Genomic DNA, 17,950 nt, shown 5'->3' on the forward strand with positions numbered 1-17,950 from the left:
CATGGCGCAGTCGCGTCGCGCCGCAATTTGCGCCTAGCCTAAAGAATCTGTACCGTATTGTGGCTTGTCATTTGTACAAAAAAAAGGGTTGAGAGAGGTGAGTTAAGTTCCAGAAACTGTCTTAGTAATATACTATGGTGAAAGAAGATGCGTAGTGTGGCACTTGCACACAGCAATTAAGTAAGGCGTTAAAAATTCATTAAGATTTTAGTATTACGGGCCATTATTGTAAGCTACAACTAACACACAGTTAAGTACAAAAAATCTTATCTCTCTCTAGAGAGAGTCCACCTTTTTGACTTTGCCTGAAGCAGGTCTGGAGGACCTCTATGCAAGCTGAAAACTAGAACAAGGTACCATTCTAGCAAACACCTAATGGGAGTTGGTTGGTTGGTTGGTTGATTTAGGGGAAAGGACCAAACAGCTAGGTCATCGGGTCACGTTGGATTAGGGAAGTATGGGGAGGGAAGTTGGCCATGCGCTTTCAAAGGAACCGTCCCAGCATTTGCCTGAAGCGATTTAGGAAAACCGTAAAAAACCTAAATCAGGATGGCCGGATGCTGGCTTGAACTGTTGTCCTTGTGAATGTGAGTCCAGTGTGTCTAATGGGATTGCAGCAAAGAACAGATAGTTTACTATATCACAAGATTTGTGACCTGCTTCGGGCAATGTCAAAAAGGTGGACACTAGAGAGAGAGATCAGATGTTTTGTACTTCACTGTTTGTGTTAGCTGCAGCTTTACAATAATGGCCTGAAATATTAAAACCTTACACACACACACACACACACACACACACACACACACACACACACACAAGAAAATAGTGTCAGCTCGAAAGATTGCAACTCTCTCTCTCTCTCTCTCTCTCTCTCTCTCTCTCTCTCTCTCTCTCTCTCTCTGCTGAGACATGAGACACTAACATTATTGTACAATGTGTGAGAAACAAAATGGTTTGCAATTGATGTCAGATTAGTGTAGTTACACACACAGACATACTTCAAAAGAAGTGACATTTACAGTTTGTGTTAACTGTGTACTGAACAGTCATAAGTCATACTGAGGAAGGGAATCACTTCGAGAATTCATGATTACACTACCCTTGAAACACTGATACATATGTATACTTTCAGGAGTTGTCAAGACACTTGTGTTGTTAACTGCAGTAGCAGTGATTGGTATAAGGTTTCACTCCTACATTTTGCCCAGAAATAATTAAAGATTCCAGTTCCTACATGTTGTAAAGTATGTTTCAATGTTTAACTGTGTCACAAAAATATAAAAGCTAATTGCTCTTTGTTTTGAATGTTACAGGATGTTTGAGAATCTCCCCAGGAGGATATATTTTCCAGTATTTTGGTTCAACCAAAAGGCAGTACTAAGCGATGAATTAAGTACATTAGCGAAACTAGTGCAGATAGCACCTGATGTCGGAATGGGTGTTTTCTTTGGATTAGCTGGAATTGGAGCTTTGATGCTATTCATTGGAATAATGCTGACTGTGCGCCATGGTTGGAAAGGCTCAGACACACAAGGGCTAATCTATGAAAATTAAGAATGCATTGATTCATCAAATTCATATTGAAGTGCCTTCAAACAAACATTGAAAAAGACCCACCTTAGACACAGCTGTCACATAATTTTGTGCGGTTTTCACTAAGAATTTTGTGGCCTTTCTAAAAGTATTTTTGGTACTTTTGTGTGCCCTGATAAAATAATGTTTTCCATTGTCTCCGGTATTCTTTTGTATCTCGGCTAAAGAATTAAGTTTTCAAGTTGTAGTTTGATTGTTAGTGGGAAGCTATATAGCGAAGAGTGAAATGATGATACATTTAAAAATAATGCAGCTTACAGCATGTGTCACATTTAGATTCTACAACTTGTAGTTCAGGATATATCGTGTGTGTGTGTGTGTGTGTGTGTGTGTGTGTGTGTGTGTGTGTGAGAGAGAGAGAGAGAGAGAGAGAGAGAGAGAGATAGATATGGAGGAGCTGCAGTGCAACCAAAGACTGTTTTACTGTTCTGTTTTGAGATTATGTAAATATTCTGTTATATCAAATGAAGTATAGCATTTATAATATGTTCAAATGTGATTTACTGATTTGTGTAATGAAACAAAAGTAAATTAGTTACAGTTTAATGTGTGATCAGTGAATTTTGTATGTTGCTCCACTGATTATAGTTGTTTTACAAAATTGTACTGTAGAATGCATTTTGTATGTATGATGTCTTACAAACACAACACTTTTTATATTTTTACACAGATGTAAATGGATGTGGGTTGAAATTTTTGTTCAGTGCCTCTGTTCAAAGATTTTGGTGTGCAGGCAATTAAATCATCCATGAAGTGAAGTGCCAGCTGTTCTGTTTTTTTATGTCAAGTACATAATTCTGTAAGAAAAGCTCTTGAGAAACAGAGCAGCTATATCCTTCCATGGATAATTTTATTTGTGGTGGCACATCAGAAATTTCTGTGTAGAATTTTCATTTAAGGAGAAAGTGTGTAAGTTTTGTTTTGTAAAGACAAAATAATGTAACATAGAGCTTGATTTTAGTAAACTGAGGCTGTGATGTGTTACCAGTTCCTGATTCATTATATGAGAATTCTATAACAAGGGAATACTGCTTTAGTGATACAAATGATTACTTATGTAATTCTTGTCTATTATGAACTGCGTGAAAATCGGTGAGGAAAATAACAGTATTGAAGTATGATTCATGCTTGTTATGGTAACTTGGCCAAAATTTATTACCTTTAAATACAATTTTACTTTTTTAATATATAAAAATGAAACCATAAATAATATTAAGTTTATAGAACCGACGCAAGTTGCTGTCAGTATTTCTTATTGATCAGTTTCATTCAATCTGACAAGAGTATTATATAAATGACTTATTTTTGAATGAACTTGACTGTATAAGTTACAAGTGTTACACAGCTATCTTAATCTTTGTCATTGCCAGTGTAATCAGCCAACTGCTTTGAACGGAAGTTAGCATTAATGTAAATTGGATTGTTCCTTAATGCCAATTTAAGATTCCATATTGCAATACTTCGTAAATTTCATAGTTGCTTATGATGCTGTTGTTTAGTTGAATGAATCGAGGCAATAAAAAATAGTGATTGTGACTTGTGGCTGTCCTACAAACTTAGTTTCAATTGTTTATATATAAAGTATTAGTTTTCAAAATCTTTTATTCATAATACTTCTCATACCTTAGAGCATTTTCTCTGTTCCATAGATGTGCCACAGTGTTACTCTGATTTGTAAACTGACTAAAACCATTTGTCCAGTAGGTAGTATTGTTCGCAAATGAGTGGAAGTGGACAATTGTTAAAACAGTGGACTCGAATTTGGAAGGACCTGGGTTCAAAATTCTGCCCAGCCATTCAGATTTAGGTTCAATGTAATCTTTCTAAATTAAGACAAATGCCAGGATGGTTCTTTTGAAAGGTGGATTCCTCTTCTTTTACTAGCCTTGTCCTAGCCTAGCTTCAGCTGCACCTCAGTGGAGCAATAAACCCTAATTTTTCTATCTTACATATAGGGAGGTGTTATTAGCATTTGGCCCTTCTAGTTAAAAAGATTTTGTGTTAGATAAAAGATGTAGTCAGCATGTTGCTGCCCCCAGAGTTTATAAAATAATTTTAAAAAATCTTACTTTAAATTTGGTACTCTACCCTCTGTACTATTTAACCCCACCTTCAAGCTTTTGCCACTTTGAAAATACTTCCCAGAAACTGTTACAAAAATTGTAGAGTGCAAGACAAAGGGCGATGCTTTTACCATTAGTGGTTATTCTTCCATTCACCTTAACTCTATCAGAAATATCAGTAGTATAACTGACTAACATTACTGGAAAAGGGAGCAACCATTCCAGGTGGGTTACAAAGGAACTCTGTACTGCAAAGTGTTTGTGTGACTTCATTTTGAAGGTATCTGCTTATTTTCATATTAGAGCTGGTTTTGATTGCGCTATAATTACTGCCTGATCTTCTGAAATGCGGCAGAATAACTTCCAATAGGCACTGTGAAGCACACTGACAAATTGACACATTTGATGATAGATACCAATGAGAGAGTCATACATAAGCACATACCTAACATACAAAATATCACTTGGCTGTCAGGTGAGATGGAGCTCATAATCTATTGTCATTTTACACAAGTTGTGTGTGGAAAAGAATAAATGCTAGATCATTGCTGGAATGTTCTATTCCCGAAAACCACCACAACTCATGGTGATTGGGGATGTTCCCTCAGTATTTGGACCAGGTATTTAGTTCCTTGTAAACTATTCAAATACTTTTCATAAAGAGCTGGCCAGTGTAAAATGTTATTTTAAATACTTTACTGCCAAATCAACGATCAACACTTACAGTTGTTGTATTTAATAATTAAGTCCTTTAATTATAATTTTTCCTCCATTTTATCAGTCTTTGTTTCAAAATAGCCCATTACTTAAAACTGGAAATAACACAATGAAATAAATGTGCTTTGAGCCACAATTTAGGTATGTCATGAATAATTCACAGCCATGAAATGACACGCTTTATTTCAGCAACATAGGAGAATAAGTACTCTTATTACAGAAGAAATGAAAACTATAAACTTCAGTTACTTTCACAGGTAGTGCCTCCATTTGATTCAGAGGTGTATGTGTGAATTACATGGACAAAAGGAAAAATGTGTTCCTTGACATTTGTCATAAAAGGAAAAGTATTGTGACTTATTACTTGCTTAATGAACAAGATACAACACACTATGAAACGGTTAGGTCAGTTTAATATAAAAGAAATAACTCATTTGAAATTTTTGTTTTAAAGTTTACATTAATCATACAAGAAGAGAGTATTTAAGGAATCTTGTACCGTTTGCGCCAGCCGATGTGGCCGTGCGGTTCTAGGCGCTTCAGTCTGGAACCGTGTGACCACTACGGTCGCAGGTTCTAATCCTGCCTCGGGTATGGATCTGTGTGATGTCCTTAGGTTAGTTAGGTTTAATTAGCTCTAAGTTCTAGGCGACTGATGACCTCAGAAGTTAAGTCGCATAGTGCTCAGAGCCATGTACCGTTTGCAACAGTAAAATGTGGTAAATTTTGTGATACCATCTATTGGGGCAAGTATTCAGTTAAGGATATGTCATAAAAATTACAGAGTGAGTTTTAAGAAAATTAAGCTATATTTTAATATTGTGACAACATAATATCAAAACAAGAATTTTTCATTTTCATATAGCATTATGTTTCGTGACTGAACTATTCAAAGTTTGTAGTTTGGCAAAGTATCACTAAGAGATACAGACACTGCTACACAACAAAATTGGTATTTTGAATAAGCCAGGTGAATTGTTTGAAGAGTCTAAGCCTGTTTTCACACTGGCAATGTAATCTCTTTGATTCAACTGTGCAGTTTGGTCTCTGAAATGTGTGACTGTCATGTAATAATGCAGACAGCAAACTCACTAGAAGTACTTGCTTCGTTGAGTGTTTACAGCTCTAGAAAAACAGTGTACTATTTATAACAAAAAAAAGAGAGAACTTTCAGATTTCTCAACTACTTCTTAGTAAGAAATTAAGTGTTGTTGCATAAGTAGAACTAAAAATGTGTTCATTAGTGTAAACACTAACTACATACACATATCCTGTAAACTGACTCGTTCCACATCATTTTGATAAAAGAATAGTTTGGATGATCTGTGGAAAATGTAACTAACGTCTTCAGATTATGATATGCATTAATCACACAAAGGAAAATGTACAGTACAAGCATAAAATATGTAATATATATCTCAAATCAACACAGGAAATGCGGCTCCTACATTCAGCGCACTTTACTTCCATAATTAGAGTGCATCCAAATTATGGTAATTGCAAGGAACACAAAAATAGAATTAACATAACTCGAGGAAACAATTCGTTGACACATGCTGAGAGCAAGAGTCTCAAAAAATAGTGAAAATTGGAGCAATTTAGTATACAACTCTGCACACCACAGCAATGCGTAACCACATGTCAGCATTCCTAGCGGGCAGTTCGCGAATTCGGTTGACACATCATAAGCGAATAGTCGATCATGCAACGACACCTGCGCGACTGTCCCTCAGGGAAGTGGAGTGTTGTCTTACTTAGATGCCTCAGGTGCCACCCTTGAAGCTTGTGAGGAAGTGCATCTGGTGTCTGGACCACGTCTGATGTTGCATCTGTGTTGCTGGGGATGCAGATGGTGTCTGTCTGCTGTTGGATAGTGACGTTGGTTGATCAGGTAGTGGAAAATGATCATCTAAAAATTCCTCCAGCACACATTCTGGTTTAACACAGAAACAGTGTTTCTCTTGCTATTAACCAAATTGTCCATCATCGTATCATGTTGTGCTACTACACGTCATGATTCAGTATATGGTGGCGTGGTCAGAGGCTTGACATGGATGCAACATTTCAACACTCTATGGATGGGTGTTTGCTGTGTGCTACGTCATTGATGCTGGTTACTGTCACATGTGCGAGATCTGATCTCTCAAAATGTTCTATGAGCTGCGGTAATTATCATATGTCCCCCATCGAGGCACCCAGTTTAACAAATTCAACCGCGTCTGTAGCAGTTCCCCATAGACCAGTTCAGCAGGAGACACATCGACGTCTGGTGCGGAGTTTGAGCAGAACTAATGGTAGGGCCGTTGTGCATTTCGATCATGACACACGAGACTGGCTTTTAGGGACCAGTGCCACTGCTCGACCATGCCATTGCTGGTTGGATGATAACTCATTGATATGTGATGTGACACGCTTGAAAACAATTGTGCAAACAAATCAGACTCGAATTGACATCCTCTGTAAGTTGTTATATGCCGTGGACATCCAAAGCAAGTGACCCCATTGGGCTTAGGTGTGACAACTAGCATTTCAGCATAGATTATGAATAGCTGCCAGCCAGCGTTGACTCTTTCAGCAATGATTGGCAAATCTCATTGACCTTCTGATGATGGTAGTAGTCTTGGGATATTAGTGTGTACATGGGCGAACCTCTTTGTTGTGTCTGGGAATTTGCCTACTGGCGCAAGAACATGACATAAAACTTTGCTGTGTTGATAATTCACGCACACGTGAGACCATTGATGGCAGTCCTTTTGTATTCCACACAGGTGAGGAATATTCAAAATGGCTTCAACTTTCTCCAGCAGTGGGTGTTTTTCCACTGACAAAATAAGATGGGCCAAAAACTTTGTCTCTGGTTGTCCAAACACGCATTAGAGACATTCAAAACAATGGGGCAGGCGGAGGCAAATGCGAAGGTGATGATCAGAGCCCTTTAGACGGGAGGATGATGCCCTCAGTTGACATAGTGCCAAACTCTGACTTAGTGACTGGATGCCGATCAGGAGATAGTTGTCTTGGCCTTCATGAAATCAGAGGGTCTGCCATCCTATTAATGTAGTGCACGGTATTGCGCCATACCTGTTGAGGTGGTCTTGTGAGAGCAGTGAACTGATTGCTTGGCGTACCAGTTTCCTGTATTCAAGGTCACCTTGGTGTCAAATGCAGCACTATGACACTGAAACCTAATGGCAACAATCTGGTGATGATGTCCATTAGCCAATCATTGGTGAGACTGGGAATCAGGCACAAGAAGTCTCTGCTAATGACAGGCTCCATCACATCTGCAATTATGAAGTTCTACACCAAAGCACACTTCAATCCCAGGTCCAGTTCCAAGTGCTGCATGCCGTACGTTGCAGTAGCAGACCTGTTAGTGGCCGACAGTCAACACAGTGGCTGGACAAGTACACAGTGACCGGGCAGTACTTGTGTAGCTTGTCCCATGGCAGAACGCTGAGACCATATCCTGTATCTCTCAAAACCTTCCTGTTCTGGCTGTCGAGCAGTTCACTCATCTGTTTACTGAGGGCACTGACATTGCTCAAGAGGCTGTCATTCTGCTCTTTGTTCAGTGCCTCAGCCATATTCAATAGACTTGTAGTCGGGTCTGCTACATGCTGTTGCCAGGTCAGAGCAGGAGGTAGGCACAATTGCATCTAAATTACAATTGGCCACATTGGCTACAGCATCGAGTGGCACATCTGACATGACGATGTGTTTCCCTTGGGCCAGCAATCCACTGCTCCACAAGGAATAAAGTAATGTGTCTGGAATGGTGCATGCGCCAACTTTACTCCTCAAGTGACAGAGATATTGTGGTGATATCTTGTCTCCAATATCCTCTTGTGTTGATACTTCTTGCAATGATACTGGAAATTCTGTCTTTCATTTCAGGTATTCTTCTGCGTTGGGTGGTGAAGTTGTAATATCTTACACTATGGCATCATATCGGTGATCCATTGACTAACTAATAAAGCGAACATGCAATTAGACATCACACCGGCACAAAGGAAGCTTGCCTCAACCTGCATGAACCGTAACACTGGTGCCAGAACAGGAGATAGCCATACCACCAGTTTTGAGATTGTGGGTGCATCTGTTTTGGGCTTGTTTCTGTTATTGAATGGGATTTTCTTGAGCCTTTTAAATCACACTGGTGTCACCATTGTCACATGTGCATGAGGCTTGCAGCTTAATTTCATGTTCGTATTGTGGAACAATTGCATTCAGGCAGATACCACATTCAATGCACTTTATTTCCATAATTAGAGTGCTTCCAAATCACAACAATCACAAGAAACATGAAAATAGAATCAACATAACTGGAGGAAGTCGTTCTTTAACATTCGCTAAGAGCAAGTGTCTCAGAAAGTAGTCAACACAAAGCAATAATTAAAAATATAACTCTAGGAAACCACAGAACATCCATGCGCCACAGCAAGGAATAACCACGTCAGCAATCAGAGCGCCCAGTGTGCGGATTCAGTTGACACATCGTAAGTGATCACCTGATTGTGAAATGATGGCTATGCGACTGCCTGCCTCGACAGTCAAATAGGAACAAAGTTGCACCACTGAATCACCCGTGGATATTGTCAAAATCGACTGATAGGTTGTGACCACATATGCAGTCGGCTATCCAGCTAAGTCAAGAGTACGGAAGATATGAAGGGAGTTACATGTGAAGAATGTGACTCAGACCCAGAGAGAAATTTTCAGATAAGAGCCTAATATTAGGCTTTGCAGTTTAGTTGTGGTCACCAAAGAGGGTGTCTTGTATGCTCAAAGACAACTGCCATCACGATACATGGTAACTAGCGTTTGCTGCCTCATATTTAAACAGGAATGAGTTGTTCTCACCAGTATTTAGAAGTCACATTTGTACATCTCTCATGAATAATGGAAAATCCTCAACTCTAGTGAAAACATGTTCTGGCATATACACTGAAACGCCAAAGAAACTGGTATAGGCATGCGTATTCAAATACAGAGGCATAAGCAGACAGAAAGCAGCGCTGCGGTCGACAATGCCTATATAAGACAAGTGTCTGGCGCAGTTCTTAGATGGGTTACTGCTGCTACAATGGCAGGTTATTAAGATTTAAGTGACTTTGAATGTGGTGTTATGGTCAGTGCACGAGCGATGGGACAAAGCACCTCCGAGGTAGCAATGAAATCGGTATTTTCCTGTACAACCATTTCACGAGTGTAGCGTGAATATCAAGAATCTGTAAAACATCAAATCTCTGACACTGCTGCAGCCAGAAAAAGATCCTGAAAGAATGGGACCAGCAACGACTGAAGAGAATCATTCAACTTGACAGAAATGCAACCCTTCTGCAAATTGCTGCAGATTTCAGTGCTGGGCCATCAACAAGTGTCAGTGTGCAAACCATCCAATGGAACATCATCAATATGGGCTTTTGGAGCCGAAGGCCCACTCATGAACCCTTGATGACTGCACGACACAAAGCTCTATGCCTCGCATCAGCCCGTCAGCACTGACAAACTATTGATGACTGGAAACACGTTGCCTAGTCGGACGAGTCTTGTTTCTTGACATCCTCATGATTCATGCACTCTGTATGTCAGCAGGGGAGTTCGTGCTGTTGGAGGCTCTGTAATGGTGTGGGGCTTGTGCAATTGGAGTGATACGTAACACCTGATATGTCTATATACGATGCTGACAGGTGACACGTATGTAAGCATCCTGTCTGATCATGTGCATCCATTCATGTCCAGCGTTTGCAGCATTTTTTTCCTTTCTGTGCTGCATGCCTATCCTCTTGCTATTCTTTTTCCCCTCCCTTGGGGAACATATCTGGGGTATTATTGTGAATATTCTGAAGTCTGTCGCTGACATGCGAACAGTCTCACCTTTGTTTTTCACTCCATTTTCCTTTCTTTGTTTCCTTTCTTCTCTCACTCCTTCGCTTCAGCATTTGAAGACCCTCTTTTTTTTCTTCCTCCTTCCTGTGCGCTCCTGAAGGCTGGCCCACATGTCTGACACATAACAGGTGACTGGGTAATGCGTAATTCCCAGCCCGAAGTGGACAGGTAGGGTTTGCATATACCCCCTGGTACAGGCCAGGCCTAGGGAGGGGTGACTGCCTGAGCTGCAACCTTCCCAAACTGCCGATTGGTCCCTCTGTCAGGTGTTCAGGAGGTGTGACCTGAGGTGTGAACACTCACTCAAGGCAGATGTGCCCCCTTGTGAAGGGGGCCCCCAGTTGGAAGGAGCACACCATTGGAGACGCTGGCAGTCATGGGGGATTTCCTCGCGATGAGTCAATCACCTTCCCACTCAACATAAACATAATGAGGCTAATGATTCAAAGACCCTTCCCGCTACGCCAGAGTTCCTCGTGGTCTCACATACTGAAGACAGTCAGTCCTTTGCCACGGTAAATCCGCATATTATTCAGAAAGGTTTAGATGCATTTGCTGGCCCTGTGAAATCCTCCTCAGAATGGCACTTTCCTTTTGGAGACCACTTCTAATTATCGAGCCCAACAGTTGCTTGCTGCCTCGCTTCTCCACAGTTACCCTGTTCATGTTGAGGCCCATAGAACTTTGAATTCTTCCCATGGTGTAATTTACACCAAACTGCTCGGCAGTCTAACCGAGACTGAAATTCAATCTTACCTCTGATCAGGGTGTCATTGCTGTCCATTGTGTAATGAAAAAGGTGGATTCCTCCTTCGTGCCCCCCTGCACTCTCTTTCTCACCTTTGATAGAGCGATGCTTCTGTCCAAGCTCAAAGCGAGCTATGAAATTATCACCGATCAGCTGTACATTCCGAACCTGATACGCTGCTACCTGTGTCATCATTTCAACCACACTAGAACGTCTTGTCAATACCCGGTCAAATGTGTCACTTGTGGTAGGAATGCGCACGAGGGCGATTGTCCTCCTCCTTATCCCCGCTGTATCAACTGCATTGGCAGCCATGCACCTCCTCTCGGGATTGTCCATTGTATCTTGATGAGTGGGCTTTTCAAGAGATCTGGGTAAAGGAAAAGGTGCCTTATCCAGTCGCTCGCAAGTTACCGGCTAGTTGCAAACCCTGCGTTCTCCTGTCTGGTACCTATAGTTCTGTTCTTGTTACCCCTCCCTCCATGAAGGACATGGCCACACAGGTTGTGAAACTGCGAGTGTCAAGGTAGCATCGCCATCTCCCCGTCCAACTATGCAACAAGCCATCAAACTCTCGCCTCAAGGGGCAAAGCCACCGGCTACACAACTGGTAGGCCGGAAAGGACAGGAGGAGTAATCCCATGAAGACTTCCTCCATCCCTCCAATCAAACAACACCTGAGTCTTTGTCTAACCGGAAAGGCTCCAAGAAGGCCACCAAAGGCAAACGGTCTCCTCCTTCACCACCTCAAAGATCCTCTTCGATGGTGTTGCCACGTGATACCTTAGCCCGGCCAGGCTCCATGTCGCCAGAGCGCACCAACAATCATTTTTCAGTGTTGGACCTCACAGACTGACCATACAAGCGAGCTGATGCCTCTGTGGACCCTATGGAGCAGGATCCTCCTGCTTCTGTGATCTGTAGTTGCGCCTCTTCCCCAGCTGTCACTCTGCAGCCGCTGAGGTGTCACCCTTACATCTCTTCCTCATAATGACTCTCCTCCAGTGGAACGTTTGCAGCCTTTGGTCCCACAAATAGGATTTAATGTGCATCATCCCCTTTGGGGTTCCCCTAGGACCTGTCAGTGAGGTGCCCTCTTGGCTGATCTTAACCAACTTAACCTCTTCTGCCTTAACACTGGAGCACCCACTTTCCTTTCCGACTCCTCGCACACCTATTCCCATTTGAACCTCTCCTTGTGCACTGCCCAGCTTGCCCCTCGTCTTGAGTGGTCCATTCTTTCTGACACCTACTCGAGGGACCATTTCCCATGTGCCCTGCGTTTGCTGACTCCTACCCCATATACGTGCATGCCTAAATGGCAGCTTCCTAAGGCTGACTGGCAGCTTTACTCCTGCCTGGCGACATTTGAAGAACAAGATTTCCCCAGTTGTGATGACCAGGTCGAATATCTCACAAATGTTATCCTTACTGCTGCCGAATGTTCCATCCCTTGCACTTCCTCTCTACCATGTCGTGTCCCAGTCCCTTGGTGGACTGAGGCATGCCATGATGCAATTTGTGGACGGAAACATGCTATCCGTGTTTTTAACCATCACTCTACGCTGGCAAACTGCATTTGTTATAAACAGGTGTGTGCAAAGTGTCATCATTTTCTTTGGGATAGCAGAAGAACTAGCTGGATTTCATTCACTAGTTCTTTTAACAGTTCCACACCTTCCTTCCTCTGTCATGTGGGCCAACCTCCTACGGCTCTCCAGAGCCAAGATCCATTACCCAATTTCTGGCCTGACAGTAGATGATGATGTCATCGTGGACCCTTTTGCTATCTCCAACACCTTGGGCCACCATTTTGCGGAAGTTTTGAGCTTTCCCCACTATCACCCTGCTTCCCTCTGTCAGAAACAAGTGGAGGAAGCTCAGACAAAACCCTTCTCTTCTCTGAATTTTGCGTGCTACTATGCCACCTTTATTGTGAGGGAGCTAGATCATGCTCTCAGTTGATCCAAATTTTCCTCCACCCCAGCGCCAGACGCCAATACGCATTCAGATGTTGCAGCACTTTTCTCTTGCAGGCAAGAACTTTCTGCTTAACACGTACAATTGCTACTGGGCAGAGGGCACATTTCCCGGACACTGGTGTGAAGCCACCGTCATACCCATATCTAAGCCCGGTAAGGACAATAACCTTCCTTCTAGCTACTGCCCCATCTCTCTTACTAGCTTGTTTGCAAGGTAATAGAACGTATGATTCATGCCCAACTGGTGAAGTGGCTTGAGTCTCGCCATTTACTAATGAATGCACACTGTGGATTTCGAGCACGGTGTTCTGCAGTGGACCATCTCGTACCGTGTCCACCCATGTCATGAATTTGTTTTCTGTGGAAATCTCAGATTGTGGCTTTGTTTTTCGATTTAGAGAAGGCCTACGACACCTGCTGGAGAACTGGTATCCTCTCTTTACATGTGGTGCTTCCGTGGCCACCTGCCCTGTTTTCTTCGGGCATTTTTAGAAGACTTAGTTTTCAAGGTGTGTTTGGGTTCTGCCTAGTCAGACACCTTTATCCAGGAGAACGGTGTGCCTCAGGGTTCCGTCCTGAGCATCGTTCTCTTTGCTATCGCCATTAACCCTATAATGGCCTGTCTCCCACTGGGCATCTCTGACTCTCTTTTTGTTTACAATTTTGCCATCTATTGCAGTTCTCCACAGACCTGTCTCACTGAGCGGCGTCTTCACCACTGTCTTGAGTATCTTCACTCCTGGAGCATCAACAGTGGCTTTCGCTTTTTCACTGACAAAACTGTCTGTATTAATTTCTGGCAGCACAAATGGTTTCTCCCATCATCTGTACATCTTGGGCCTCTTGTCCTTCCATTCGTTGAAACTTCAAAATTCCTGGGGCTCATGCTCGATAGGAAACTCTGGTGGTTTCCCTTGTATCGTACCTGGCAGCCTCCTATACACGGTCCCTCAGTGTCTACGTGTCCTCAATGGTACTTTCTGGGGTGCTGATCGAACCACCCTCCTCCGTTTGTACCAGTCCCTTGTTCGTGTGCTTTGTTTATGTGTCTGCAGCCCATCCCTCTTATGCTGTCTCAACACTATCCGCCATCGTGGCATCCATTTGGCCACGGGTTCCTTTTACACTAGCCTGGTTGAGAGTCTGTAGGCTAAAGCCGCTGAACTACCACTGTCCTACTGCCCTGACTTTCTCCTCAGCAGGTAGGCATGCCGTTTGTCTGCCATGCATGGGCACTCCTCCTATGCCTCCTTCTTTGATGATTCCTTTGATCATCAGTATGGGGCTCATCCCTCTTCTGTTACCTCGCGGAATCTGCTTTCAGCACTAACTACGCCGGCTTCACTTCACACTACCTGCAACTTTACCAGTGGGTGTGAACCCATCACCGCCTTGGCTTTGTGAAGCAGCCCATGTTAACTGTGGTGTCACCGCCAGACACCACGCTTGCTAGGGGTAGCTTAAATCGGCCGTGGTCCATTTAGTACATGTCGGACCCGCGTGTCGCCACTGTGTGATCGCAGACCTAGCGCCACCACAAGGCAGGTCTCGAGATACGATAGAGCACTCGCCCCAGTTGTACGGACGACATTGCTAGCGACAATACGGACGAAGCCTTCCTCTCATTTGCCGAGAGACAGTTAGAATAGCCTTCTGCTAAGTCCATGGCTACGACCTAGCAAGGCGCCAATTGTAACAGTGCATGTATCTTACGAGTCTCATTTGTATAGTCAAGAGAGATGTATCACAAGGAGTCATTAAAGTTAAGTATAAAGCAGCTACGTACTTTTCTTGCTACCATTCAATAGTTATCCTGTTCCAGAATTCACGCCCGTCTGCGTTAGATAGCGTGCCTATCGGCCCCCTCAAAATAACACTGTGTCGGCACTTCTGTCGACACATCATTAACCTTGGCCATCATTTGCTTCCTGAGGACACTACTCCAGCTTCAGTCTATCACCTTCAGTTTCACGACCTCTGCATGGAACTTCACGATAGTACCTTTGTATACACTGATGGCTCTCGGACTGACTATGGGATCAGGTGTGCTTTCATTGTTGGCACCCTTGTCTTTTGATATCAGCTTCTGGCACACTCCTCAGTATTTACAGCCGAGCTCTTCACCCTGTATCAGGCCACGGAGTACATCTGGCGACACAGCCTTTTCAATTGTGTCCTCTGCTCAGATTCACTCAGTGCCCTTCCAAGTCTGTGCGCTGTACACTGCCCATCCTTTAGTGCAGTAGGTCCAGGAAAACTGTCAACTGCTCACTCTTGGTGGAGGCAGTGTGATGTTTCTGTGGATTCCTGGTCATGTCGGTCTGCCAGGAAACGAGGCTGCTGACGTTGCTGCCTCAGCCTGTGAGTACCTGTATTCCCTCCGATGATCTCTGTGTTGCCGTCTGTCGGGAGGTGTTCTCCGTTTGGCATCACCATGGTCCTCCCTTCATGGGAATAAGCTTCGGCTTATTAAGCCTCTCCCGGCCCCTTGAATGACCACCTCTCGGCCCCCCTGCCGGGAGGAGATTATTTTAAGTCGGCTGCATATTGGGCACTGCCCTTTCAGCCATCGTCATTTGCTACCCCACCACTTTGTGCACATTGCACTCTAATTTTAATTGTCCAGCACTTCCTGAAGGAATGCCCTTTTTTTTTTTAACCATTTACATTCCAGTGTGGATTTGCAGTCTGACTTACCAGCTATTTTAGCGAATGACGCATGGGTTGTCGACCACAATTTACTTTTTATCTGCCGAGGCAGTATGGCGAAGTCCAATTAATTTTTACTTTTGGACCTCAGTTTCTGTGTGGTGTCTCTTTTAGCCCTTTCTCCACATGCCTATTTTTAGCTATCTTATCTTCTATCAATTGGGATTGATGTATAGTCATTTAACTCCTCTCTTTGTTTGTGTTCTGTAGTTCTGACTCGAGCACATATGATACCATTTGTTTTTTGTGCCCTAAAGCAAAACAAAACAAAACAAAACATTCATGTCTGTTGTGCATTCTGACGGACGTGGGCAATTCCAGCAGGACAGTGCTACATGCCACATGTTCAGAATTGCTACAGAGTGGCTCCAGGAACACTCTTCTGAGTTTAAACGCTTCCACTAGTCACCAGACTCTCCAGACATGAACATTACTGAGCATATGTGGGATGCCTTGCAATGTGCTGTTCGGAAGAGATCTCCACCCCTTCATACTCGATTTATGGACAGCACTGCAGGATTCATGGGTTAGTTCCCTCCAGCACTACTTCAGACATTAGTCGAGTCCAAACATATGTCGTTTTGCGACAATTTTGCATGCTCACGTGGGTCCTACACTACATTAGGCAGGTGTACCAGTTTCTTTGGTTCTTCAGTGGAAGTAAACTACAGTAAATTTCATACAAATAAGGTGCTATTCTTTCTTTGTCAAGGATTAATAGTTTGCACAGTGCAGAGGATTGAAAAACGGCAGAGTATTCAAAACATTCTGTGAGTGGTATACAATTAATTTTTATTGCTAAAGGAAGTGGGTTAAGACCAAATATTAAATTTGCGCAGCACATCTAAATACAGAAGAGACTTATTAACTGATGAGGGTTCTAGGGATATGATGTGGTGCAAAGTGAGAGTGGGGCAGGGGTGAAGTGTATGGGAAGGCAGTTTGTCAGAATGTGGTTGAGCACATTCCTCCTTTGTGTCTCCATGCACCTAGTTACTGTCCCTACTTCTTCAGCATTTCCTGTGCAGTTCCCTTATTTGAGCAGACAAAAGAACTTGACTGTGCTCATGTTTATATAGTGGTGTTATTTTCATTTTATCAAATGACTCAGTGGTAAAGGCCAGACTACAAATCCAAAGGTTTTGGATTAGAACCTCAGCCTATTCTAGGGTTCTTATCTGTCACTTGATGATTGTTTCACCTCTGGTAATGTTTATTGAGGTGAAAAATGTCACGTTTCACTGTGGTTCAGAATCCACATTAAACTTTGGGCCGCTCTGTAACTGACTGGGTCAGCCAGTTCCAATGTCAGAGCAAGGCAAGGGAACACAATCTCCAACAGAACCATGCCTATTGTTCTGATTGATGACTGGCTTTACATAAAATAGGTGACCTCGTTGATGGGAAAGGGATACATGGATTGGTAAGTGCAAACAATTTGAGAAAAGATTGGAGAGCTGAACGTTTCACATACAAAGAACAGGTTGTTGTTTATGCATTTTCCAGAAAGACGTACATCAGAGCTGACTCAAAAAGATTTGTGAGAGAAGCTCTTTCGGAGGAACAGCTTCTAATATAAATATGTCCTGTGTTTACATTTGGCTGAACTGTGCATAAGTTGGCGACAGTTAATTTCTTGTTAAAGAGAAGGAAAAACCCCTACAATTGCACTGATAGGTTTACAGTGTCCAATTCTACAGTTATGACAAGATAATTTTGGTTCATGCACAGGAGAGGATGAATGGAGACACCATCCAAAGCCATATCTGCTGTGTTGGGAATATACATGCAGCAGATATCAGGTATCTCAAGGATTACTGTAAAAAATTGTGTACAAGCTAAAGACCTACATTGAGAAAAAAGAACACCCTCAGGATGAAGCAATTTCTGCATTAATGGAAGAGGTACTCAGTTAAATAGAGGGAAATGATAACTGCCAGTTCCCACTGTGCATATTGTTGCATTCTGGCAATAATACCCCATTTAAAGACTCGAGCACAGTATGAAAGTTACATGTGGGGATCACACTGTTTTCAGCACACTTTGCATGAGAAAAACTGTCATGCACTTCTATAATTCAGCTAAAGCAGTTTGACTGATGTTTGGCATTCTTCAAAGTGGAAAGACTAACAAGCAAAATGAGAGAGAATCATAAAAGCAGTTGCCAACAATAATCTCAGAAAGTATGAGTAAATGATGTATAATGATTCGGTTTTTGCACCATGTGACAAATTGTGTAGTGGGTC

General features: G+C 42.7%; 1 protein-coding gene across 4 annotated transcripts in view; it reads left to right on the forward strand.

Annotated features, from left to right (window-relative positions):
- LOC124802706 (protein croquemort-like) overlaps positions 1-3,459 on the forward strand; it is a 237,046-nt gene extending 233,587 nt beyond the window's left edge. For all 4 annotated transcript variants that reach the window (XM_047263661.1, XM_047263660.1, XM_047263662.1 and 1 more), the window contains one exon: positions 1,314-3,459. In XM_047263661.1, the coding sequence (XP_047119617.1) occupies positions 1,314-1,554 (241 nt within the window). In that variant the 3' untranslated portion in view covers positions 1,555-3,459. The remainder of the gene's footprint in view (positions 1-1,313) is intronic.
- Positions 3,460-17,950: the final 14,491 nt, after the last annotated feature.

Source organism: Schistocerca piceifrons, chromosome 6, assembly GCF_021461385.2.
Source record: "Schistocerca piceifrons isolate TAMUIC-IGC-003096 chromosome 6, iqSchPice1.1, whole genome shotgun sequence".
NCBI classification, from domain to species: Eukaryota; Metazoa; Arthropoda; class Insecta; order Orthoptera; family Acrididae; genus Schistocerca; species Schistocerca piceifrons.